Source organism: Rhea americana, unplaced genomic scaffold, assembly GCF_003343005.1.
Source record: "Rhea americana isolate MKP2758 unplaced genomic scaffold, rheAme1 scaffold_30, whole genome shotgun sequence".
NCBI lineage: Eukaryota > Metazoa > Chordata > Aves > Rheiformes > Rheidae > Rhea > Rhea americana.
Window position 1 is genome coordinate 6,321,000 of NW_028186424.1, and position 24,029 is coordinate 6,345,028.

At 35.7% G+C, this 24,029-nt stretch overlaps 1 protein-coding gene across 4 annotated transcripts in view; it reads left to right on the plus strand.

The window, feature by feature from the left end:
• LETM1 (leucine zipper and EF-hand containing transmembrane protein 1) overlaps positions 1 to 23,733 on the plus strand; it is a 35,599-nt gene extending 11,866 nt beyond the window's left edge. Inside the window, exons 5-14 of one of the 4 annotated variants that reach the window (XR_014896436.1) lie at positions 1,037 to 1,174; positions 4,037 to 4,240; positions 4,730 to 4,849; positions 5,639 to 5,770; positions 6,942 to 7,121; positions 7,786 to 7,941; positions 14,774 to 14,908; positions 15,429 to 15,619; positions 17,556 to 17,705; positions 18,350 to 18,452. Coding sequence is in view for 3 of the 4 variants with exons in the window: in XM_085309665.1 (XP_085165791.1) it covers positions 1,037 to 1,174; positions 4,037 to 4,240; positions 4,730 to 4,849; positions 5,639 to 5,770; positions 6,942 to 7,121; positions 7,786 to 7,941; positions 14,774 to 14,908; positions 15,429 to 15,619; positions 18,461 to 18,617; positions 19,901 to 20,050 (1,563 nt within the window). In the remaining variant the exon portion in view is untranslated. The other 3 variants (XM_085309665.1, XM_085309666.1, XM_085309667.1) reach the window with 3 other exon arrangements.
• The last annotated feature ends 296 nt before the right edge of the window (positions 23,734 to 24,029 follow it).

Genomic DNA, 24,029 nt, shown 5'->3' on the forward strand with positions numbered 1-24,029 from the left:
TTGCTAAATGCTTTTTCAAATTCAAGTGTTTGACCTAAGCAAAACTTTCATCATATTCAGTGTTGCTTTCATGTTATTACCTAGGATGACATGCATCTTCTGGACTGTCAAAATTTTTTTTCTTTTGTATTTGGTGAATGATTTTTTCCCCTTCCTTTACTCTTTCAGCATCTAATAATGAACTAGTGCCACTCTGGTTTCCTTTTTCATATGTGCAAGTACTTTGGCTTGTAGGGCTGCAAGTTTCTCCTATCTTTTTTGTTTTCCTTATGTCCAGTTTCTGCAACTCTTACAAAATGGAAAGGAAAGCTATGAAACTTCCTTTTTCCAGTTTGCATTGAGATAAGCAGACTGTTTTTAGCATTTGTAGTCCTTATTCTTAATGTGAGCTTTTTGTATGTGTCCTGAATCTTTTAAGTTTGTATACATTGTTCTGTTTAAACTATCTCTAGTTATTTTTTTTTCTCAATATTGCTTAGAGTTTTGGAAAAAATACTTACTTACTTTCAGAGCACAAAATAGTTTTATATGCAGTGTATACTTACTGAGCTCCCAGTCAGTCACAGATATAATCAAATCATGGTTATGGACTTGCATCTAAGTAACCATTAAATTTTAATTCTGTGATAAATTCCACTTTATTAGGATAAGAATTTAAAATAGAATTTTTCTGTGCTGCATATAAGACTTTGGAGTTAGAAATTAACCAGCTGTTTATGTTTTTTTTTTTTTGTTCTGCCTTTTTTGTTTTGTTTTGTTTTTACTAATTCAGAGGATGCATGTTAGTATTAGCAGGTGAGGCCACTCATGTACTTTTCTTTGTTAACATTGCACCTTATGCTGCGTGAAGCTTTGTGAGCTGATCATCCTCTTCAGTGTGATTTGGTAATCTGTAAGAGTGAATGTCACCTTACCGTCTGTGCGTAGGAACAGAAATTCAGAAGTAGTTCTGATAACTTGTCCGAGGGCAGAAAAAGCAGTGTTAGTGCATGTATTTCTGGAGAAGACTTTTTAAAGCAAGTATTTTCTTTAATAGGAGGAAAGACTGAAGAAACAATTGAGAGTAAAACTTGAATTGGCTAAGTTTCTTCAAGACACGATTGAGGAGATGGCCTTAAAAAATAAAGCAGCCAAAGGAAACGTTACAAAAGACTTTTCAACATTCTTTCAAAAGGTAAAAAATCAAGAAAACATCTTTCGTTCCTACAGCAAAAAATACAGTTGGTGATGTTTTATTTGCCCTATGGTAATTATCAGTTACCTTTATTCTGTTGTTTTTGAAGGGGCAGGATGTAATGTTTTATTTAAGATAGATTTAATTTTTTATGAATAATACCTGAGTGTGCTGAAGTCTTACTATCTTTAGGTTTGATATTCATACTGGTGCTTTCTTCTTTAAATCTAGAAATGGTGTGTTTCTGTGTGTTCACTTCATTCTCTTACTTTGTTTGATTCTGACATCCAAGAATTATGTATAAATAGTTGTTTCTCTGTTTTTATAAACATTAGGTATAAGAAGTGAGAGAAATAAGTTCTTTTCTAGGTAACGGATTTAAAAATCACTTGTGTTGAGGGGAATGTAAAATTTGAATTACTTGCGGCTTTTGTCAAACTTAATTCTGCATATAAAAATAGCTTTTTTTAAATGTACCATTTCTTAAATCCTAGTATGCAGGTTCTGTGTTTGGTGTGAAATTCTTCTATTCACAAGCAGTTACTGGAGCAGAGACTAGATCACTAATCTGCCTCCAAGGAGAGTATCATTGTTTTCCACTTCAGGTGTTTCTTGAAAGCAGGAATGTATATATGACTGGGAATTTTTAACCAAAGGGAGAAATTTGCCTTTTGCAAAGAAGAAGGCCTATAAGCCTTGGGCTTTCAGACCTGGACTTAAATCTCCTCTTAGCTGTCTTGAGCTTTTCCTGCTTGTAATAGAGAATAGAGATTTAAGGTGTTGGGTACTAAGATCGTGCTGATGGCACTAAGTTACTTCAGTTAGCTGTAGACAAGTTCTGCCAATCAGTATCTGCTTGCAAAGTTGTATATACTTTGAAGCTGCTGTGCAACTACCTGTTTCTATTCTTTGCATTTGCGGAAAAAAATCAACAGGTTGTAACAGTTAGTAGCTGAAGCACTGGCACTGCTCTGTCTGCAGGCTCTGGGAGCACGGCACTGCCATGATTTATGTTTGGAACATTTCATTTTCAACTGAAAGAACTAGTAGAAATTTAAACTCAGGAGTTAATTTCCACAGAAGTTCATGCTCCGTCACTTCACGTTCACTAGAGGAAGTCTCCCGTTCCTGTGATGACTCAAAGAAGTTTCGAGCCCTGCCTTCGTTATGTGTGGGCGTGCTTTTTACAGCTAGAGTGCTCTCACTTGTGCCGTATAGACCAGCTTTATTGGTCTCCTTCAGGCGTACTAGGTAATAAATATCAAAACAAAAAAAAGCTTAAAGGATTCTGACCTCTTTTTTTCCCTGTTCTTTATAGCTACTTCTGCAATGAAGTATTTGATGTTATGAGACTCACTGACTATAGGCTTAAGATGCATGCTTCAGAATTCCAGAATTTAATCTGTTTTGTACACGAGAACAGTTTTAATTCATACTCTCAAGGAAACAGCTGCTAACACTAAGATTTTTTTTTTTCTCTTTTTCTCTACAAATGTTTGGCTCTGACAGAATTGAACTTTAAAGAAGAAAATACTTACTGTATTTTTAAAGTTCCATTTTTTTTCTCATATTGTGAAGGAGCTGGTGAAGTGGAACAACTGGGTCTTTGATCTTTGTTTCTCTGAGTTTTAGTTTCTCTGCTGCAGGAATASCCTGGAGGTTAATGGACTCAAGGGACCATCTTGTCTGCCAGTTTTTTAATGATTTTTTTCTTCGCTAAATAGCTGTCGAATGAAAGACTTAAGTTGGCAAGTAGAGCAGGCAGACATAATAAATCAGGCTATATAGAAAATAGAATTTCAGGCTGTACTTGACATCACTTAACTTATATTTTCAAGGCTTAAAAAAGGTAGAGGGATTGAGAAAAGTGCTTTTCTGGATATCTGAGTACTAAATAATTCGACTGAGAGTGTTAAGTGACTTGAAGATAGTATTTGATTACTAGGTTCTGTAAATTTGCATTTAGTAATATCACTAATAAGGTCTTGATGTAGCACTTAAAATAGAAAATGCAACATTTACATAGAAAATAATATTTTGCTGTGCCCTGATGAGACTAAGGATTTTTTTTTCTTTGAGCTGTTATTTTTATTTCTGATGTTTTGATTTAATTACTGTGAAGTGCCATTTGGCAGCACATGAAAGCTTAACTTTTCATTTGTATAAGCGATCACCTAGAACCTTTCATCAGGTTCGAAGGATTCAAAGTGCTTTCCCAAATAATGATTTCTGCATTGGAGTAACTTTGTTTTTACGTACAAGGGCGTTTGCGCTGAAGTACTACAGAACAGTTAGGGGCTGCAAATGAAACAGTATCGTAACAGAAGCAGTTGTGGAGAGAATTTAGGTAGGTAAGTGTCCAAACTGGCTATTGTTAGGACACTCCTGTTGCAAAATTTTTGCCATTGGAAATGAGGATGTACTTTTTATTTTATCTTCACAGGATGATGCTTTTAACATGCTTTTATGTTTAGTAAGTACCGTACCATAAAGAATACTTGCCACTCCATAGCAGCTGTTTTTTCTCTGAGATTTTTTGGAGGTCTCTCATAGCAACACCAGAGCAGATAGAGCTACTCATCAGTATACAGATGCATCTGACTTTTGTTTTAATTGTTTTTATCCTAAATATATTATGCATTGCACTTGGAAACTATCAATACTATCAAGTCTTTGGGTTTTTTACTAAATAATTACAAGTTCTTGAATGATTTTTGTTTTCCTCTCTTCCTTGGGTTCTGTTTCCTATTATCAGAATTGTTGCAAAGAACGTTACAAATGAGGAGAAACATATTTATTGTTCAAAATAATCTTCAACCACGATACTTGCTTTGAGAGACTTTTTGTTTGTTTTTCTTACAGATCAGAGAAACTGGTGAAAGACCTAGTAATGAGGAGATCTTAAGATTCTCTAAACTATTTGAAGATGAATTGACTCTGGATAATCTAACCAGGCCTCAGCTGGTGGCACTTTGTAAACTGTTGGAGCTTCAGTCAATTGGGACAAATAACTTTCTCCGCTTTCAGCTGACTATGAGATTGAGAAGCATAAAAGCAGATGACAAAGTGAGTCATTCCAAATATCCACTAATTAATAATGCTTACATGTAAGAGTAATRAGTACATATAATTTCTTTCTAGGCATTTTCCTTTTATTTTTCTTAATTACAATTAACTGTTAATTAATTGTTTGTTAATAATAAAAAGACTTGAAAAACGTAAAATCAGAAGTTGTCTTACAAAGAAAAAGCTGACCCTTTGTCTACCATTAATTGTAATGGAAATAATTATAAAGAAAAGTATTTCTATGAAACTGTATTTTTTCAGAGTTTAATATTAATCTTATAAATTTACAGGGAGATTGACACTACAAATATGGAGCTGTTTAAGACTGCAGTATAATGTTCACTGTTGTTCAAAAAGTTGAGATAATTTTGTGTTACCACAGCAGCCTCTAGTGGCTGTTGCAAAAATGCATGTTTCTGGGTGTGTATGGGTGGTAGTTTTTTAGTTTTGAGCTGTTACATGTTAAAGCTTATTGTACATTTTGTACAGCTGATTGCTGAGGAAGGAGTTGATAGTCTGACTGTTAAAGAACTGCAGGCAGCATGTCGTGCACGAGGCATGAGAGCTCTTGGTGTAACAGAGGAACGTCTGAAGGAACAACTTAAACAGGTATATTTTTGCAAGACTGAATACACAGACCTAAATTCAGTTGCCAGCTCTATCTTAAGGTTCTGGTCAAGTTCATTTTGCTTTTGTTATCATTCAGGTTTTTGATAAAATAGTCTTTCTCCTTAGAAAGCTTTTGTCACATGCACTATACAAGTACATAGTAACAGTGGATTTCTGTTATTTTTTTGACTGGGCTTCTGATGAAGCAAATAAAGACTTAGACTTAAATATAGCTAAAATATGTTTAGGGTTTTAGCTATTGGCTCTTTGTCTTAATTATTTTTATTACCCTATAAAAAGCTTTCCTCCTAGTAAGTCAGTTCCTTGTCTTTTGGTGTTGCCTGGTTTAGAGGAATATGCATGAGAAATAAAGTATGAATGCGTCTTCAGTTSCTCCTCGAAAATGGACTGAGCACATTTAGCCTCGTAGAGTATAACCGTGTAATTTGTGTGATCTCTGTTAGTATCACATGGGCCACTGTGGCTGAAGCATGTAATAAGCTTTTCTTGGAAGATGTTCGATGGAAATATTCAAAGAAGCAGTTGCAATAAGGGATTGTGGTAGAGCATTGCTCTGCAGAGTTTAACTCTAGCTAGGGATGACTGCAATCACTGTCATTCTTTGCTGCTTATACCTGTAGTTCTTGTGCTAGGATATTGATTGATAAGTAGTAGGTTTAAAAAAGAAAGTACTTATGTTTCTGTGTGTGTACCTAACTTGAACCATTTTTTMAAAAAAAGTAATTCAAAAATTCAAAAATTGAAGATTTTTATCTATTGAATTTATAGTGGCTAGATCTGCACCTGAACCAGGAAATCCCTACTTCATTGCTTATTCTATCCAGAGCCATGTATCTTCCAGATACCCTTTCTCCAGCTGATCAGCTTAAAACAACACTTCAGACACTACCAGAGAGTGTTGTAAGTATTGATTTATATAGTCTGTATAGTCTATAACTAAGTTTCAATATTATCATTGAAAACCTGTTCAGTGCAGTTGATTTTGCAAGTCCTTTGCTGGCCCATGAAAAGGTGAAATATGGATAGGCTTACTTGAGTGGCCTTGAAAATGAAAGAATTTGGCTTATATGTGGAGGAATCTGAGTGTAAAGGAAATGAAGGGTGATATTTCATTGTGTGAGGGTAGACAGCAATAGAATTGAAAGATTGGAAAGGCTTTTTTTTTTTTTTTTAATTTAAATAAAAACCAAGCTACACTGCAGGCAACATAAAGATACTAGGATAGATAGTCTTTAAAGGCTGTGTTGCTATATTAGTTTTGATTGATATGGGATGGGGCCAAAGTCTGAATTACTTTACGGACATTGGTTTTCTCCAGATACTCATGATTGTCTTAATTTAATTTAGATTTATTTTCAACTGTAAATAGAATTTCTAAGGCCATGATTCAGAACAACAGGCGAAACTGCAGATCAGATTTCTCCCCTTCATGAAGAGWTCATGAATTTTTTGTCATGACTGAGATTCTGTTTAAATTGGAGAGTTGATGTTACATTTTATTGTTGTGACAAAAGAAGCAGAAATCAGCCTACTTGTTTTTAGGCTTTTTAAGGCTACGCTGTATTCAAAATCTTCCACTGAAAATTGACTGCAAGACACAAGACAAACTCTGACATGTCTTGACCTACAGATTTCTCTTTAGCCCTGGAAGTTACTATTTTTGGACTCAATTGCTTGTATGAAGGTCTTCTAACCAGATCTCCAAAGCAACTCTTTTTTTTTTTTTTTTTTTTTTTTTCTGATGTGAACATGACTGATATTAGAGGATGCAGATAAATTTACATTATCTTCTTAAGGTTCATTCACTGTTTTATCTTAATTTTAATGCTATGATTTTGAGAGTGAAATGATTTGAGTAGCTGCTTTGTAATCTTGAGAGAAAGAGAGTGAAGAAAGTTTCCCATTTCTAAGTGGAAAGTTTTGATTTTTTTTGAAGAAAGATTCCCCTTTCACCCTCTCCGAGAAATGCAAAAGCAGGGTAATTTTATGGGGTTTTGACTGTACTCATTAGCATACCAGTACTGCCTAATTCAGAAAGGGTATATAAACAGATTTCTTATGTCATTTTTAGGCCAAAGAAGCTCAAGTCAAAGTGGCAGAAGTTGAAGGTGAAAAAGTAGATAATAAAGCACGCCTAGAAGCAACACTTCAGGAAGAGGAAGCCATCAGAAAAGAAAATCAAGAAAAAGAGATGGAAAGAATGTCCGAAGCTGCAGAGAAAGCCAAAGAAACCCTTCAGGTTGCAGCCATGGTAAGTCTATAAATSTGTCAGGAGCGTAGATGATGTAGATGTTATGAATGCTTATTTCCTTCRAGAATTACTGCCTCCATTCTGGGTATTGTCTGCAAGAAACTGGACTTTAAATCCACATATAAATAATCTTGGAAGATTTTAAAATATGCTGGAGTACAGAAGGGTTCACTGTGAAATAGAGAAGACTTACCTGTCTCGTGTATGTCTGATTTCTTTCTCCTTAATAAGAATAGTAAGAGAAATAAGAATAGTAAGAGAAACCTTCTGTTTCTCGAGCAAGTTTTTTTTTTTTGAGTTTTTTTTTTTGAGTTTTTTTTCCTGAGTTTTTCTTTACTTAAAATGTTTCTGGTAATTATTCTCATCTTTGGCCATTTTCATTTATCATTATCTTGTGATGCCATTGGTGTAATATTCAATATAAAAGCTGACCTGCTTTACCAGTGATTTAAGCCTCATGCTCACAGGCATAGTTCATGAAGTAGCACTGATTATTTTAATATGAAATTGCTTAATATGTTGCAAGCTTTTAAAAGTTATCTTCTAATAAAATCTATCCATCTACTTGGCAAAAATTTCTATTTTAAGAAGAATTCTTTACTGATGCTAATACAGATAACATTATCCTTGTTTTAATTAAACTTTATGGGKCTGTGAAATTTAGAAAGAAGTGGAAACGGCAGTGGATCTTGAGGCAGGTGGTTGGCAAGTTAAAAAAAGTCATCTCGCTGTGGATACTGAACAAGAACTGGCAAGGGTGCATGTGGTGATGCAGTCAGAGACRCTGAAAGATACAGCACCGGTGTTGGAAGGCATTAAGGTAATTTGGGTGATTTGTTTTTATGCTTCTCAATGTAAAGACTCAAAACATCCGCWTAAGAGTGATAAGTTGCCTTGGCTGTCCTTCAGTTTTAAACATCTCATCGCATTCTAGCACTTAAAAAATTTTTGATAGACTTAAATTCATTTTCTTAACTATCAAAACAGAAATTGAAGTCAGTACAAAAAAAGGAGTACCTACTATATATATATTATTGAAATTAATATGCCTAGCTTGGTGGGGGGGAGGCATTTGCACTCTTTGTAGATATGATAGATTTATGCTTATTTGTATATTATTAACATATGAGGATGGGAGAGGGTAAGAGTAGATAAYGATAATCTCTTCTTTGCAAGAGTCAATCTATGACCAAAGGATTATGGTGGAACTAGACATTTCTATATTTGTACTAGACTGTACTAGGTTTGTATTTACTTTTATACTTAAACGGGAGGCATATGTATACTACAACAACTTTTGTGTACTCTGTTTCTTTAGTGTAATGRTGATCAAGATTTATACTACAGTTAAAGTAACAGATTAATTTATAGGATTAGCGCACTTTTGTCAGAAGATGCTCTGTTTAACCATTTGCGCCATGATTTGGTTTGGGCTGGAGAAATTGTCCAAAAGAAGCTCATGCAAGAACAAAGAAACATTTGAGTTTAGCTGAATCTTTCTTTTCTAAAATGTGATTGTCTAGCTTTGAAACACTGACTCGTACAAATGCCTAAGARAACTGAACGCGCGATTCTTGGTCTTATAGGCAATATCATATCTTGCCTACCCCAAGGTTCTTAGGTTCGTAGGTTATTTCAGGTGGGAAGGAACCTCAGGGAGTCTCTAGTCCAACTTTCTGCTCAAAGCAGGATCAGCAATGAAATCAGACCAGGTTGCTGAGGGCATTATCCGTTTGTGATTTGAAAGCCCCTAAGAGTGGAGATCCCACAGTGTCTCTGGACAACCTTTTTCAACACTTAACTCTCCTAAGAGTGAAGAGGTTTCTCTATACATCCATTTGGAACCGTTCTTGTTTCTRTTCGTCTTTTTAGTCTCGTCCTCCCACCATGCACTGTAATCAGTCTTCCTGASTGCCTCTAAGCATCAGAAGGCTGCTGTTAGGTTCCTCCTGAAGCCTTCTCTAGGTTGAGCAAGCCCAGTTCCCTCAGCCTCTAATCACAGGGCAATTTGTCCCAACCCTATGTCAGTTTTGATGGTTTTCTGCTGAATTTGCTTTGGTTTATAGATCTCTTGTATTGGAAGTGCCCAAAACTGGGGGCATAGTCTTCAGATGTGGTCTGACCAGCACCAAGTAAAGGGAAGTAATCATTCCACTCAATCTACTATGTTACTGTCTGCTATCTCCTGTTGATACAGCTCAGGTTGCCATCAGCTGCCTTTCCTGCCAGGGCACACTGCTGGCTTGTGCTCACCTTGCTGTCTACTTGTCAAACCTTTTCCAGAAGAGCTGTTCCTCAGCTGGTCAGTGCCCACCCTTCATCATTGTAAGGTGTTCTTTCTTCTCAGGCAAAGGGCTTTGCATTTGTCCTTGTTGAATTTCATAAGGTTCCTGCTGGCCTTGTACTTCAGCCTATGTGTCTCTGTCTGAATGGCAGCCCTGCTGTCAAGTGTATCTGTTAACTTCAGTTTGGTGTCACCTGCAAACTTGAGAATGTACTCYATTCATCTCCTCCAGTTTTTCTGATAAAGATGTTAAGCAGGACAGGTCCTAATACCCCTCCAGTACTTTTCTTGTTACCAGTCTTCAGATAGAGCATGACCATTAACTGCCACCACCAACTATTTACCTGTTTCATTGCCTCCCTATCCAGACCATAACAGCTCAATTTGTGTCCAGCAGTATCATGTGAGACAGTATCAAAAACCTTACTACAATTGAGATAAATGACACACGCTGCTSTTTCCTAGCCTATAAATCTAGTTATCATAGAGGGCACACGGGCTGGCAAGACACGATGAATAAATTTTGGATAAATCTGGTCACAGCTCTCAATCATAGCCTTCTCCTTGAAGTGCCTAGAAATGTGTTCCAAGAGGGCTCCYTACATTTCCAGGTTAGCATGAGCATACTCTGGGTTAGGTAGTGTATGATCCGAGAACATGTTAGATACCATGGTAGCAAATTGGTTAAAATCCGTTGAAATTTGACATGCTCTGATCCTCTTCCCTGGATCAGGATCTAAAACAAATATTTACAAAAGACTGGAGTCTTTAGACAATTGAAAGAAGAAGGCTGGATTCAAAACCAGAGATTAATTTTTTTCCATTATGACTGACAAAACCATTTGCTATTGTTGTCATAATCTTAATTTGGAGTTATTTTGAAGTGCAAGTTTTGGGGGTCTTACATTCATATGTATTAGTTGTTCCACAAAATAGATATTGAAAGCTGTCATAAAGTAGTACACAGAACGGAGTTATGCATGTATTTAAGAGCAAAATAGGTTCGATGCACAAGTTCAGAAAACTCTGAAGGAGTTGCTGTTTTAACAGTGGACATCAAAACTAAACCAAGATATATATATGTGTGTGTGTGTGTGTATGAATGTATATATACGTATCAATGTAGATATCATTAGAGTTTAGAAAGTCCTGTCATTAATGACAATAGTATTGTGTGAAYCAGGTGTTTTGAAAATATAAGTCACTAATAATGTCACATTTTGACACAAATAAGGGAACTTTCTTGTAGACTTTTTTCTTAAGGACACCAGAAATGGGACTTTCTGGTGTATATTTTCTCTTCAAATTTTATTTCTTTTGTTATCCCTGGAGTTTTCTTCCCCTTCTGCCTGGACAGTCTCATAATAAAGTAAGTGATATATTAATGATAATAGTTCCCGCGTGAGCAAGTATCTTTTGTGCATTTTGTAGTTTTGTTTCTAGATGATTGTGAAGTGTCTGCTTGCGTTTTGCTTAGTGGCTTTAGAGTAGTGTTTTTTAGAAACATTATTTTTTTTCATGCTGCAAAGTTTGAAACATGGCAGAAGTGCCKGTGTATTAAGGTCTGGAATGTATTTTACCTCTCTAGTGTTTTAAAATTGAATTGTATATATAATTAAGTAATTATTACTTGAATATTGCCGTAGAAAATCAAGGAGGTTTGTTTTTATGTTCATTTTATTTTTGTACCAATTTTGCAGTTAAATAGCTTACATTTCTGCCTAGAATTAAAATAATGAAATAGTTGAGATAAGAAGGAGCCTCTGGAGATAATCTAGTCCAACTACCCCTGCTCATAGTAAGGTCAGCTAGAGCAGGCTGCTAGGGCCATGTCCAGTCAGATTTTGACCACCTTCAAGGGATGGTCAAGGGATGGAGACTTTTCCAACCCTTTGGCAATGTATTTCAAAATTTGATCACTGTTACAGTGAAAATCTTTTTTTGTTAAACATAATTTCTTATATTTTAATTGTGCCCATTGCCTTTTGTTCTGTCCCTGGATACTACTGAGAAGAGTGTGGTCCAGTCGTCTTTGTACATTCCCATCATACACTTGCACACACTGATGAGGTTCTCCCTGGGCCACCTTTTCTCCAGGCTGAATAATCCCAGCTCTCTTTTTGCTCCCTGTGCTCTCCTCAYACTCTCCCAATGCTCTCTTTTCTCTCGCTCTCTTCTCCTATGTCAGATTCTCCAGTCCCTTAATAATCTCTGCAACCYTTGGTTGAGCTTGCTCCAGTATGCCCATGTCTGTCTTGTACTGGAGAGCCCAGTACTGGACACAGCACTCCAGRGGTGTCTCACCASTGTTGAGGAGAGGGCAAGGATGACRTCCCTTAACCTGCTGGCAGCGAGCTACCTAATGCAGCACAGGATACTGTTGGCGTCCTTTAACATAAGGGGATGTTACATGCTTGCGTTCAACTTGTTGTCTATCAGAACTTCTTTCCAAAGCTGCTTTCCAGATGGTTGACCCCTGACATGTGCTTTGTACTTTGCTTTGGACTTCAAGAGGTTCCTGCCAGCACATTTTTCCAGCCTATTGAGGTCCCTTTGAATGGTGGGAAACCWATCTGGTGTATCAACTGCTCCTCCTAAACTTGCATCATTCACAAACTCACTGAAGGTTTGCTCTGTCCCATCATCTTAGGTCACTAATGATGATATTAAACAGTATTGGACCCAACATTGACCCTGGAGTATTCCAGTAGTGATTGTTCTCCAGCTAGACTTCATGCAGCTGATGACAACCTTCTGAGCCCAGCAATTCAAACCAGTGTACAGTCCATCTCACTGTCCACTTACCTGGCTGATTCTTCATCAGCTTGTCTGTAAGATTGTTAGGCAAGATAGTGTTGAAAGCCTTAATAAAGTTGAGACAAATAACATCCATTGCTTTCCCCTCATCCACAAAGCCAGTCATGTYATTGTAGAAGGCTATCAGATTGATTAAGCAGAATTTCCCCTTTGTAAATCCATGCTGACTACTTCTGATGACCTTCTTGTCCTTCATGTGTTTGGAAATGGTTTCCAGAAGGATTTGCCCTGTTGCCTTTCCAGGGASTGGGATGAGGCTGACTGACCTGTAGTTCCCCTGATCCTGCTGCTTCTTGAAGCCAGGGAATGATAATTGCTTTATTCCAGTCCTCTCCCAGTTGCCAAGACTGTTCAAAGATAGTTGGAAATGACCCTGGTCAGCTCTCTCAGCACTTGTGGCTGTATTCCAGCAGGTCCCATAGACCTGTGTATGTCCAGTTTGTATAAATGTTCCCTAACCTGATAAGTCCTCTACTGAGGGTAAGTCTTGTTGCTCCAGACTTTCTCACTGATCTCAGGAATGTTGGGTTCCTAAAAAGCTGATCTTACCAGTGAAGACCAAGAGGAAGAAGAAATCAAGTACCTCTGCATTTTCCACGACCTTTGATGGGTCGCCTGCCCCGTTCAGCAGCCATGTCTTCCTTCTGCTGMTGATATACTTGTGGAACCCCTTGCCATTGCCCTTTGCATCGCTTGCCAAATTCARCTCCAGGTGGGCWTTTGCTTTCCTAACCTCTCATCTGCACACTCAGGCAGCGTCTGGGTCATCTGTCCCTCCTTCTGCCTCTTACAGGCTTTTATGTTTGAGTTGTACCTTGAGTTTTTATAGCTGGGCACTTTTTTCTTGTACATAGACTTTTTGAAATCCCATTATTATTCTGCAGAAAAACAGTAGTTTGAMATGTATATTTTAAGTAGGAAAAATATTTTTTATTTTCCTAGACAGCATCATTATATACCTGCTATTATTATAGCCTTCTTTGTTTAATTTAGAATGCTGCAAAACAAGTTTTAATGGTAGTAACAGAGCAAACTAATCCACACAGAAATCTAAAGTTTTTGTGTGTGATGAGTTAGCTGATTTGGTTGATTTCATAGCTGGATTGGTGCTAGTGCTGCTGTGAAGAATGTTGGGGGAGAGAGGAAGGCGAGGTTGGGATGATCTCTTTTGGAAACCACAAGGATATGTGATTAACTTGATTTTAATAGCTTAAACTGCCGTATATGGAATGGGGCTTGCACTGCTGCCTGCCATGTCACCAGCACCATGAGAATGTATGACACTAGGCCACAAGTAGGACTTCTTCAGCAATCTTTACTGTGATAAGAGAAATGAGAAGCAAAGTTAGTGCAGTCTTATGTCTACAATGTAAGTTGCAGCACATTTTCCAAAGTCTTTAAATGCTGTGGAATACTTTTTCAGAAATTTGAAAGAAAGAATAAGCTGCACTGGTATTACTCAACAAGATTTTTATGTTTTTTTGAGAGATGTATTTGAAAGAGATTTATTTCAGGACTGGTAAAAGATTGCTAAGTGTAAAATAGTTAAGGGAACTAAATACTTCTTTGAGACTTTTTTCTACATCAATATGTGTTACTGCCTGTTAGGAAAAAAATGTAATCCTACTGACTTCCTGAAGATGCCCAATTTGATTTGAGGTAGAGGAATTTTCTTTKGAATGGAGTTGTTTTCAGGTGGTTTGTGTTTGTTTATTTGGTTAAGGTGAGGTATAGATACTGTATTAAAATGTGAAGAGAGATTAATGTCTAGATGGTAATAGTACTCTGAAACTTTCTGAGATGACAGACTGATACTTGGTTTGTGAAGTTTTCTATAGTTGTTTCTTGGAAGCATAGTATCCTTCTCTTTTTGTGGCATGCTTTTTTGTGTATATCTTTGTATACTGTAATTATGTGGCTGCTCAGTTTGTCATTCAAAATGAAAGCTGCTGTGTAGGTAAAATTAGGGCAACTCATCAGTTGTYGTAGTATCCAGTGGTGTTAATATTTTTCAGGAAATTATTCTAGTAGTCTTATTTTTGRTGCATTTGGTTGAGGGTTAGATTTTTATTCCAACTTAAGTATTTCAGGAAACAAAAAATAACTAACAAGCTAGGAATGTTCTTGCGCTTATTTAAGAGTTCTAGAGGTCACTTCCCTGCGACTCAGCTTCTTAAACTTTACTCTAAAATTCTTATGTAATGTTTTGCATATATAAGAATCATTTCTCAGTTGTTTGCATTTTTTACTTGCTTCTTTGATGGGTAAAACATTTTAAAATGACAAAGTTAGGTACAGATTTTCAAAGAGCCAAATCCACATAATGAATCACCTATACTTGATACTAATGCACTTAATATATATCATTACCAAACTAATTGGCTTAGCACTTCTAAGATCTCTGTTAGCCTCGAAATGCCAGTCTGTGATACTGATTCCAGACATAGAAAAAGAATCTTGAGTCTGTCTTTTCTGGTGAAAGACTAAAAATCCTTGAGGAAAAATCACAAATGTGTCTGTCTCTGATTTGAGTATATATGTTGCTTTGCAGGGGGAGGAAATTACTAAGGAGGAGATTGACATGCTGAGTGATGCTTGCACCAAGCTGCAGGAGCAGAAAAAATCACTAACAAAGGAAAAGGAAGAGCTTGAGGAGTTGAAGGGTGATGTCCAGGACTACAACGAGGTGAAGGATGGGACAAGAAAGTTGCTTTTTCTTATGTTCGTGTGTAGTCTTAGCATAAACAAACCACATAGTTAAAGATAATCTAATTTGGGTGTCTATTAGCTTGTGTTTGATAGCTGAGTAGCTGGGCTTTATACTGCTGTACGTGACAAAACAAAGCCTCATCTGTATAATATGTTTAAAACCTAGTTGAAATCATTGATGTAATTCCCACCAGGTGCAAATGCTGATCTTATTCCCAGGGTGACTAGACTAAGAGATGCTGAGCCTACTGCAGTTCGTTTGATCTTCTCATCAAGCATAGATGTATGTTTACATAGATGTCAGTGTTATCTATCTAGCTATCTATATATATATGCAGTGTTTAAGTTAAATGTTCTAATATCRTTATGGCTTTATATGTCTTTTCATTTGCTAATGGCTCCTGTCTTGAAAATCCTAATCTCTTAAATCAGTAATGTCCTGTCATTGAGAATTCAGTCCTCCAAAAGGTTCTCTTTCTCTTTACTCTTTCTTTTAGGATTTGCAAGAAATAAAGGAGCTATCTAAAACGGGGCAAGAAGAGGTAGTGGAAGAGTCAAAGGCAAGCAAGCGATTGACCAAAAGGGTGAACCGAATGATTGGTCAGATAGACAAAATTATTAATGAGTTAGAGACAAGTCAAGAGACAGTGGATGTCAAGCCGGAAGGTGGTGATAGTCTACCTGCTGGGTAAGTGACTTGAGAGCAGCGAATATTTCTTTCAAGCTGTTCACTTTCAGCCTCTCTTTTGTATGATGTATGATTTCTTTCCCTAAGCARTTCAGACAAGATTTAAGAAATATTTTTTTTTAATCTTAGGTTTAAAAACAAAATTAATGAAATTATACTGTAGATTTTTCTCTCTTCTGAGAGACATTAAATATGGTGGCAGAGGGGGGAAGGTATGATTTCCTCAGATGCACTTGCATTTCCTRCTGTGGTTCTGCGAGTCAAGTTGTCTTACTAGGATCCTAGCATCTTGTTCAAACTTGTAGCACTAAAGGTGATACAGGTGAAATCATGGCTTTAGTCATGATCCTCAGGCAGCAGGTTTGCCCGATGTCATTGACTGAAAAAGTATGGAGCAGGATTATGAGCATATTCATGTTTGTTCTATTTTCAGTAGTGTGAATGTCAGTGATAGTAAAATTGCAGTAAAATCTATTTTTGTCTTTAGCGTAAATAAATACTACTTTGGAGAGAAATGGGGGAACAGATCTAGTGAAAGCGAGCAGATAATTCTCTGTCACCCCATTCTAAAACTTTGTTCCATTTTAATTTTAGTAAACTTGCAGATCTTCAAGGAATGTTCTTAACACAGTGTTTTTGCAAAATTCATTTGTCAGTGGTTCTCCGGATCTTGCTGTTACTGGGGAGTCTTTCAGACAATCCTATGCTGCACGTTAATAGCACTGAGTTGTCTATAAACTGTGACAGTAATTCTCACAACTTGTGATGGTGAATACAGCAGTAATGTAGTTTGCGCTTACACCATTTTATTGTCTGATTCATTAAGAGAGTTTCCCAGCTCCCAAAGAAGATAACCTGAACAAAAACAAGTATTTGGCCTTTGTTGTTAAACTTGACCACTAACTTTTTTTTTCTGGTCCCCCATGGCAAGTAGTCAATTATTTCAGGTTTTGTATAATAAGATTAAGAAGGATATGTGAAAGATGCTATAGAGAAGTTGTTGATCGTAACTATCCAAATGTGTAAACTAAAACGCAATATTGCATCTGCTTCTTTTGAATGTAGTTATATAACATGTAGTGAATGGCTTTGTGGAAAAAAAAATTAACTTTTGTAGGTGATAGTGGATGACTGGAATTGATTAGTTAAACATTGTTTAATTATCAGGGTGATCCTTTTTATAACTTCAAGTTACATTACTGTAATTCACAGGGGCCCAAATCAGTCGTTAGACCCTTTTGCACTAGACTTTCATTCAGACCTTTAGGTTAGAATTTGTTGTTGTGTGTAAACCTGGTTTCCATTGAAATCTACTGGAAAATCCCTATCATCTTCAACCAAAGATGGAAAAGACTTCTTTGAACAAGATTATTTTTTCCCCAGTATCTTTAAACTGATGTTCCGAATGGGTGATCTTCAGCCCTCTCTTTGGTCTGTCAGAAGTCTTTATTTTTGCTCCACTGGGAAAGTAGCTTGTTGAAGTGATGTGAGGCACCAGTGATATAGCTATCAGCAAAAAGAAGCAGAGCTGGATCAGGTGGGAAGAAATTTCCATTTCTTGGCATGAATTGCACTGACAATGCTTAACAGGCCTGTCAGCAATCCACTCTGGATGTTACTCAGTGGGCAGTTACCCCTGACCTGTAGCTGAGCTTCAGTGCACACAGAGTAATCCAGGATGCCTTGAAACGTTTGGTCACGTTATGTCAACTGCCTCTGTGTGTGTGAGTCTACATTTCCCTGCTTTGAGTCTTGCATAAATCCTGTCAGTCACTTGAATTTTCAAGCTACTGCATGAAAATGTTAGGTTTACTTTGAATTCWTATCCTGTGTAATTACTGTGTAAGGTGTGTTATATTTTCAGTGGCTTAAGGAAAAGTGTTCAAGCTTAATGTAATGATGCCTTTTTTTTTTCCTCCCCTCTTTTCTATTCAAGTTACTTTTACCATTTGAATCTGGTCGATGCAGTCATTGTCAAGCCATCAAAGCAAGAGTCGTAGGAACAGCAGAAGTCCAGGACATTTAGTAGCAGTCTTGAGAAATGCTCCCTGAAAAAAAAGTCAGTCTCTGTCCAGAGGTTAGGCAGGTATGAAGTCAGGACTATACTAATAAAGCCCTTCTATTTAATATTTATTGGGATTACTGTCTCCTGCATTTCAGCTTGACCTGTGCTGGAAGATGGTTCTTCAAAATAAATTAATAAAGCTCTATAGGCAAGCAGAGTCTTCAGTGTGCAGAAAACAGACAATGTTAGCTTCATAATACCAGTAAGCAGACAACAGAAATGGACAGTTTCTGAAATCTGTTAGTCACAGTGTGACATTTAGACCTTTCTTCTACAAAGTGTGTTCCTTGATTTGAGCAAATGAAGCTTTTTTTAATAAAGCAACTAAGTTGCTGAAGAAATTAGTTCTTAGCTTTTGCTTTCCTTTGACTTTCACATATGTTTTCTGTCTGCTTGCTTTATTTTGTGTAGACCAGCCCCTCTAAATCCAAAAGAAGGACTGGGGCATGACAGTGCATCCTGGATAAATAGGGGATGGGAAAGGGTATTATATATACGTGCTGGGAAGCACAGAATTGTGCCAAACATTATTTCAAATGCCACTAGCTACTTACATTTGTGCGATAAAGCATGTGGAAACCTGTAGTGTTAGATTCTATGGAAAGATTGCTTGAAATCTGCTTGCTGATCAGTAACTTATTTTTGCTTTTTTGCATTCCTTTCAGGRTTATAAAATTATGAATATTTTATAAATGACCTGCAATGTGGTGACTTTCAGTACTTTGTTTCAGTACCATCACCTTTACTCCTTTGGAGTAACTGCTTGCCATATACAGGTTGTGTTTCCCCTTTAGGGAGAATCTCATCAGTATTGCCGAGCTTATTAATGCAATGAAACAAATTCAGAAGATTCCAGAGGAGAAGCTAACTAGGATTGCAGAGGCACTAGATGAAAACAAGGATGGCAAAATTGATATAGATAATGTTGTTAAGGTAAGTCTGTGGAATATTTAAATAAAATATGACTAGCCATGCTTCAAATGTTTTCCCTATTTTGACATAATTTAATATTGCTTTCTTTTTCAGAGAGTCCTTATTTGATATAAGGATGAGGTTTTGGGGAATATGCTATAACTAGATGCTATAATATATCTTCAGAATTTCTATTGCTATTTTATGGGAGAAAATAGACACAAAATAAAAATCAGATTATCCAAAATATTCATGTTATTTGCCTGCATTGTCCTGTTTTCTCATTTTGCAGAATTTCTTAGGTTTCTCCTGTATTTTTAGTTTTTCTTGCTTCTGTTCTACAAGGTAAATTTAGAGCTACCGTGAAATTTACTCCCTTGTAAGTAATTTTTCTACCTAATACAAAAAAAATGTTCAAAGTTTTTTTTTTTTTTTTTTATGTGGAAACTAATTTTTTTTTTTTTTTTTTTTTTTTTTTTTTTTTTTATGTGGAAAATACAGCATTGGCCTTTTGAAACATGTTTGAACCTTTTTTCACTGCTGCTCTAAACAGCTGCAACATTCAGTTTTATTTATCAACATAGATAAAATGTATTGCTGAGTTAATTCTTTATGTAATGCTGTAGTTCTAGGAACTTGAAATATGTTGAGAATACATTTGTACAGAAAGCTGCAAAAAGGAATTTGGAAGTGTCTGGTAWTTTTTTAAAATTTATTTTGCATTCAGAAAGGCATCTCCCTCACTTTGTGAAAGTTTCATAATTTTATGCCTTGTATTTAGTGCAGTAGGGCTTTTCAATTAAAAAGAAGCCTATGAATTGGATATTGCTGTAAATACTGTTTCAGCAGTACTAGATACTGAATCTGAGCTTTCCATTGAAACAGAAACAATAAATGGCTTCATTTTAATAAATGCTTTAAAATTTGACTCTGTGTTTGGAGGTCAAAAGTTTTAAGTTATTTACTTTAAAATTTGGCTTTCTTTTTTCTGTTAAGTACTCAAAGTATGCCTGAGGCATTGGTTATGGTTTGAGTTGGTGTTTCATGTAGGGARGAAAAGGTAGAAGGAAAAATGACTTATCTTTCCTCCGTTAGCTTTCTGTTCCAGCCTCCAAGGTGATCAGCAGTAACGCTTCATGTTCATTTTTAAGAAGGTTTATTGTATACTGCTAAAAAATTTTACTAAAGGAAAAGTAGCCATTTCTTTCACATTCGAATAAATTAGAGAAAGATTAAAGTTGTCAAAATGCTTCAATCACGTAAAAATTAAATTTACTCTCCATTTCATTTTATGTTCATATTAGGTAGTAGAATTGATTGACAAAGAAGACATTGATATTGGAACCAGTCAGGTTGCTGAGATTATGGCACTTCTTCAAAAAGAAGAAAAACTGGAAGAAAAAGAGAAAGCAAAGGAAAAACTGGATAAGGGAGCTGCAGAAGCAAAGAATTAAACTTCATAATTTGAAGAAAACCCTGATTTTTATTTAACCAAAACCATGTATATCTTTGTCTAATGACTTATTATTTGAGCTTTTGTGATTATGGAAAACATTCTGAGCTGATTCTAGTAATAAATCATAGATACGTTTTCTGACACATGGAATGAAATTTTCATTCATCAGACAAGTAATTTATTGTCATTCCATAAAGATGAAAACAAAATATGCTTTTTTCAGTGTTCCTGCCCACAAAATCATGTATTTGCACTCATTATTGTGATACAGTGATTCATTAAACTTACGAGTTTGCTGTATAAATTCAGTGTATCTATCATGGAAGAATGTTTCTCATTTATTCTCTTTCATTATTACATAGGGCCCAACTTTGTTCTGCTTCTACATTTTAGCTTTTTCAGAATTTAATACAAACTTTCTCTTCTGTCAAAATACTACATTTTTGTGATATTAGTGAAGATTTTGTGGTTTCAGTAGTAGCTCTTTAGGTTTGCTTTGTTTAAGCTTAATGTCATTAAGCTGTTGCCTCACTGACAGAGAATGTGGCATTCTGATTACTTTTTTTAATTCATGATTCTTTTCTGTTGAGGGGAAAATCAGGCTCATTTTTCCCTAGAATGGAAACTTCCCATAAAGTTTGCTTCCTATGGGTGCCTTAAATTTTGTAAGACTAGGGAATAGAGGATGTTGTTACTCAAAATTCCATTTGAATTACTAAAGCACTGGAATCACAGGAGCCTTTAAAATAGTTTTAAAACACAATCAGTCACACAATAAAATGAGTTTGTCTAAAAAGTAAAATGAAACTAATTGTAAGAGGAAAATGTCAATTATGGTTTTTTTGCTTATATTTAAAAAAACAGTTATAAAGGCATGTTTGTTCATGTTTGTTCACCAACATGGTTATTTACACCACAGATTCTCTTACCTCTTAATTTTCATCTCAGGTATAAAATTCACTAACCAAGTACCGCTGGAGTACATGAATGCTTTCATCTCATGGCCTTGCTGACTGTGCAATCAACAAGTGTCGTCTGATACAGTCAGTGTTTTGATTACATCATTGGTTTTCTATATTATTTGTTATCAGTACTGTCTTTAACCATGTAATTAAATCCTGATAGTCTAGATTTACTCATTAAAGTCTGTCTTTAACAGTAAATTTTCAAAATTGAAAACAAACATACCAACTGTAGAATGTTCTGTGATTCCTGGCATACAAACCTTCTTGATTGTGTACTCTATAGAGAACACATTTTATGATGGTGCTGTGCACAGTGATATTGAGATGGGCAGTTAGTACTTCATGTTTATAGTAATGATTATGTATTTTCCTAGAAAACATTGGCTCCCAAGTGTATTTGAGCATTATTATATGCTCAATATTTATCTAGATTGGCTAAGTTATTTGTAAAAACTCATTTGAAGTAAATGGAACAAAAGAGTTTGGATGATCTCATGGTTTGCATGATGGACCATAGCATTTAGTTGTTCCAAAGGAAAGATGTACAGTAAAAATATTTTTAGAATAGGGGTCTGTGTTTAGTTCAAGTATTGGTTTGTATTCTGTACAGTTTGCAAAGAAAGCTGCTTACAGTAATGTTACTGATCCTCCAGAGAGTTACTGCAACTTTATCTTATTAGTAAAATTGCTTTGACAGAGCTGAAATTTCAAATCAGTATGATCTTTGCAGTTAATATAAACCTAAGGGATTGATTTTTTTTTTTTTTTATTGTAGATTAACTTGGAGATTTCAGCATAGAAGTCAGTTTGTAGATTTTGAAGATACAACTTCACTATAAGCTTTTTAGGCCAAAAATTACCTTAGATGGAAATGCAAGAGTAAAACTCATTTCACTAAAATACARTTTTAAAACTGACTTGACATTGTATGATTAAAGTTAGGATTACTAGGCTCTGAAGTACACTAAATCTTATATTACTAAAATATCTTCAGTTTGAAAAAAATTGTATAACAGTCTTACTTGACATTCCTTCATCTTTATACAGGGATAAGGTCAGCTGGCTGAAATGTGATATTCTATCTAAAGTTTTCCTCTAGCTTTCATACAATATCAGAAGTCTAAGAATGAAGTGGGCATGAATGCATTTAGTTTTAAAATAGGGAAATACCAGAAGAAGCTATTTTCAAAGATTTTACTGATTTAAGCTTTATATAGCTTTAAAGGTCTGACAGTAAAGTATCTGATTGTATTATTTGGGACTTTACTGCTTATATTTATAGTGTTTGCTGTTCATTTAAATTTCTTCTGTGGAATAAATAAGAGCCAAAAGTAACTGCTTTTTATAAAGAATGCCCTGATTAAAATAATTGATATGTTTATTGATCACCTGTAGCTTTTGGGTTTGTCTGAAACTTGGTATATTGTGAAAATTTAATAGGTTATATGAAATACGCTTGAACGTATTGCTCTTGATCACAAATGTCYGTTTCCCCCCCGTTACCTAAGGAGTCAACCACGGCAAAGTAATTTATTAGGAGGTATTTGCTTTCTCATGTAGAAAGTAGGCAAGCCCATGACAGCTGGACTTGAACAGCAGATGTTCTGCAGGCTTAAAAAGATTAGGACACGCTCAGTGGTTTAGTCGCCCGGTTTCAGATCCTTCWTGAACAGCTCTGTACAGGTGATAAAGACAACTTAAGTGAATTGCTGGCTTGCAGACTAGCTCCACATTAAGTGCTTTGCTCTCTTTCATGTTGACCAAAAAAACCGGAAGCTGCAGTACTTTCAGAGAAAGGWTGACATCCAAGTGTATAGTAAATGGTCAGAACTTATTCTGGAATGAATATTTAGTCAGGAGATGTAAATATTTGTTAAAATAATTAGGGGATGTGTGAGATTTGGGTGACCTTATGACTTACACAGGCAAARCCTCTAAGCTCAGAGTTAGGTAATCAGACCATTGTTGGAGTCGTTTCAGATTTGCATAAAGATCAGATTTTGACTATAAACTATTCAGGGGAAAACCTAACTAAATTTAAAAAATAAAAGCTTAGTAATAAAACTGAATTTAATAAAGAAGAAAAGTTACATGGATTGTTCTTTTGCATCATTCCTTCAAAATAATTAGGTTATAAGACCTATTTTAATGAAGAATTTATTTCCAATTCATATTGGCTCAAAAGGTGGTTTTACTAAGACTTTCATTACTGARTGCATGCTGTGTAAGCAAGTCTGCCTGCAAGTTAAAATACTAGAAAGCTAATTTACTAGGTAGTGTGTCAGCAGGACCGTGTGTCGGCAGAGAATGTTCTCTGGACAAGATTAGTACCTTATATTGTAGGCTTCRTCTGGAGACAAAGTTGCATCTTGTATCCAACTCCAAAATACTACTTGTAACTTTATATCTACRTATTTTGCTAATCATTTAAACTTTAGCTACTTTAGCTTGTATTCAAATACTTTTCAATTGTTTATATCATGTTATTGGTTATACTTAATTAAAATAAAAATCCCATATTTATTCTCGATACATATTTGAAGTTCTGCCATTCAGTTTAAGAACTGCCCATATTATAATTTTAAGTTGTATATCATGTGTCTGTGCTCTGAGCATATTGGTCCTGTGTTTGCCATAATGTAGTATAAAATTTTTAAGCTAATTGGAGTTTGTGTCCTCTGTTCAGTTTGAATAAATGTATTATTTTGAAACCTAATCCGACCATTACTTTTCTGTTGCTTTTGATTATTTAGTGTTACCTGTTAGTTTTCAGATGACACGCCAGGCACAGACATAGTCAGTGATGGGCTGACACCATAATTGAAATTTCCAGGTTGGAAGAGGGCAAGTTAAGTCTTTAAAATTCTGTGTGTTTGGGTGTGTGGGATTTTTTTGTTTATGTTTTATTTCATTCTTGTAGAAGTTTTCTTAATGTCACTGGAAATGCTTGTCTGGTGGATTGAACAGTACCGAACCATTCAGGTGAGAAGGTGGTGAACAGTTCCCTTTTTA